At 34.8% G+C, this 3,546-nt stretch overlaps 1 protein-coding gene across 1 annotated transcript; it reads left to right on the forward strand.

The window, feature by feature from the left end:
• Window positions 1–739: 739 nt before the first annotated feature.
• LOC145112355 (uncharacterized) lies at window positions 740–1,507 on the forward strand. The gene has a single exon (XM_079048527.1). It carries the CDS (start codon window positions 740–742, stop codon window positions 1,505–1,507), a length of 768 nt encoding a protein of 255 aa, XP_078904653.1.
• The last annotated feature ends 2,039 nt before the right edge of the window (window positions 1,508–3,546 follow it).

Here is a 3,546-nt window from a genome sequence, read left to right on the forward strand (position 1 = left end):
TGAAGTAAGAAGAGCGTATTTACTTCAAAGTCCTTGTCAAGTAAGGGCACATAAGTTTCCCAAAAAAAATAGGTGATAGATTTAGAAGATTCGTTCCTTCATGGTTTGATGACTTTGATTGGTTGGAATATAGTGTGAAAAAGAATAGTGCATATTGTTTATATTTTTATGTGTGTGGAGACCTCATGGGACAAAAAGGAGGGAGAGATGCATTTGTTTTCCAACGTTTTGATACTTGGAATAAAAAAGATGCATTTCGGACTCATGTGGGTGGTGTTGATAGTTTTCACAACAAAGCAAAAGAAAAGTGTGAGTTTTTAATGAGGGGAAAACAAGCTATTAATGTAGTCTTGAAGAGGCAAACCGAAGCGGAGGACCACGAATATAAAGCTCGATTACGTGTTTCTATTATTGCTGTTAGACTTTTATTGAAAACCGGTTTACCGTTTCGTGGTCATGACGAGTCGGTTAACTCGGAAAATAGAGGGTTTAACATTGAAGTGTTAAAAGCCATTCGAGAGACTAGTGAAGATATTTTCATCAATACTTTAGAAAATGCTCCTAAAAACAATCAACTAATTTCCCCTAAAATTCAAAAAGAACTTGTGCAATGTTTTGCACAAGAAGTACTTTTGAGTATTCGTGAAGAGAATGGTCAAGATGTCTTTGGTTTACTAGTTGATGAATCTAGTGATGTTTCAAAAAAGGAACAAATGAGTTCGTGTTTTACTTACATATAATGTATGACATTTTACGCCTCACGGGTACATTGTCAAAGCAACTTCAAAGAAATGATCTATACAATATAGAATCCGATTCGATGGTTAGAGGGACAATGGAGGCATTGCAATCTTTTAGAAACACAGGGTTTGCTAGCATTTTACCAAAAGTATCCTCTTTTTGTCAAACACACAAAATTAATACTTTATATATTGAAGAGTTGTATATTGGTGCGAGAAGCCGTAAGACTACAAAGACTAATATGCTTCATTTTGAGGTTGAAATCTTCAACACGGTGGTAGATATGCAACTTACAGAATATCGGGATCGATTTAGTGAAACAAGCACCCAGTTACTAGAATACATGGGTGCTTTGAGCCCTTGTGATTCATTTGCACAATTTGACAAATCAAAGTTGTTGAAGTTGGGTAAGTTATACAAGTATGACTTTGATGATTCAGATATGATAGACCTTGAAGGACAACTTGAGATATTTTATCACTCTTGCATCAAAGATGAGCGCTTCACTACTTTGAAAGGAATTTCCGACCTTTCTCGTTTGATGGTTAGTACGGGGAAGCATCGGTTTTATCCTTTGGTTTATAAGCTTATAAAGTTGGCTTTGATATTACCCGTAGCGACCGCAAGTGTAGAAATATGTTTTTCAAAGATGAAGCTCTTGAAGACCGACTTGCGTAACAAAATTGGCGATGACCTTTTGAACGACGCATTGCTTTGTAATGTCGAGACCAAAGCACTTGCAAAAGTTGAGAATGAAAAGGAATGAAGCGGTTTCAAAAGATGTCTGCACGAAGAGGACAAATTTAAATTGTAATAGATCGTTGTTATATTATGTTTAACCAGAAATTTTTTTTTTGTATTAGACGTTTTTTATTATGTTTGACCGGAATTTTTTTTTATGTTTTATATTATTTTTGACCGGAAAAAAAATTGTGCAACCCCTACTACTAATTCCTGCGTTCGCCCCAGATTCTATCCAGTCACGCTACTAAGGTGAGTGTATAGTCATTTTCATCTTACACGTATATATGAAGTATTTTATATAAAATACGTGCTATGTGTATATATGTTGTTTGTTTATTTGAGATGGATGATGAATGAATATTTTATACAGGTTTTAAACTGTATATGTATTTTTATATCTACAAATATGTTGGGTAAAACATGAGTAGATGAAAGATTGTTTTATACATATTCTAAACTTTATATGTATTTTATATCTACAAATATGTTGGGTAAAACGTGGGTAGATAAATAATGAGGGATGAAAGATGATATAGATGTTGTTGGCAGCTGTGCCTAATAAACAACATTGGCAGCTGTGTCAATTAGAGAATAAATGATGTTGTTGGCAGCTGCGCCTAATAAACAACATTGGCAGCTGTGCCAATTAGAGAATAAATGATGTTGTTGATAGCTGCGCCTAATAAATATCCAATTAGAGAATAAATGATGTTGTTGGCAGCTGTGCCTAATAAATAACATTGGCAGCTGCGCCATAGGCAAAGATGGACTTCGTGCTTATTTCTTAGGTTAATCCTTAGGAATGAATGAACGAGGAATAGCTGATTTCTTAGGGTGGATTTTTAAGAATAAAGAAGATAATGTGGATGGGAAATTGGGTTAATTTTTTGATGTTTAAACATAACAAATAAATTTATTGTTGGTTGATGAAATTAATAAATTTATTATTTGTGGGTTGAAAACCCTATATGCTCACCAGGCTCCCAAGCCTGACCTCACTCAGCTTCTTATATTACAGGTAGTGGACCCCGAGCATAGTCGGATGATGATGAGAGATTTTTGGATTATAGGTCAGTAGTTGTAAATAACTGTTGGAAGGCTTATAATGTACTGTTTATGCTTTTGATCTGTATCGGAACATGATATCCCGAGGTTTTGATATATAATGAAAATATATATTTCTTTAAGAAATGTTTTGATAAATTTTTATCATGTTTTGTTTTGGGGACAAATTCCGCAACATCTTTTAAAAAGATTACTCTAATTTTATTTTAAAAGCATAAATTAAATCGGTCTTTTATGGTCGAGAAATTTGGGGATGTCACACTGCCGCCCACGTTTTTAATCTTGTTCCCACAAAGAAGGTTGCGAAAACACCTCACGAGATGTGGATAGGGAAGGTTCCCTCATTGGCACATATCAAGGTTTGGGGTTGTTAAACTTTCGTTAGACAAATGCTCTTGAGGTGCTTCAGAGAGAAGATGATCTCAAAGAAATTTTCCAAGTATCGGTTGGTGGGGAAAGTTCCAGTTACATATACCCAAATTTCAAATAAGCATTTTGTCGAACACCTAGTGTGCTTCCTCTTTTTCTTCAAATATCTCTAATGATATCCTTACCAATTCAGATATCCCTATGGTTTAGGGTAACTTGCGCGTTTGGTCCCTAACTTATTTTTTTTAACTCGGAAGGTCTTTACTGTTTGTTTTTGTTACACGTTTGGTCCCTGTCTTACATAAAAAACTATTCTGCTCTTCATTTTTTAAAATATTTAAATAAACACACCCTAACCCCAACCCCCCTCACCTTACCTTACCTATCCCACCATTTTTTTCCTATTTAAATAATAGTGTTTTTAGGTAAGAGAGGACCAATCGCGTAACAAAAACAAACAGTAGGGACCAAGCGCGTTCCGAGTTAAAAAAATAAGTTAGGGACCAAGCACGCAAATTACCTCAAACCATAGGGACCATTCGTGTAATTTACGCTTTATTAAATGAAGACTTCAATTAGCAAATACGCATCGTCAGAGCTAAATAATTTTTACACTTGTAAAACATA

The sequence above is a fragment of the Lactuca virosa genome, chromosome 5, assembly GCF_052849685.1.
Source record: "Lactuca virosa cultivar CGN04683 chromosome 5, Lactuca_virosa_CGN04683_v6, whole genome shotgun sequence".
In the NCBI taxonomy this organism is placed as follows: Eukaryota; Viridiplantae; Streptophyta; class Magnoliopsida; order Asterales; family Asteraceae; genus Lactuca; species Lactuca virosa.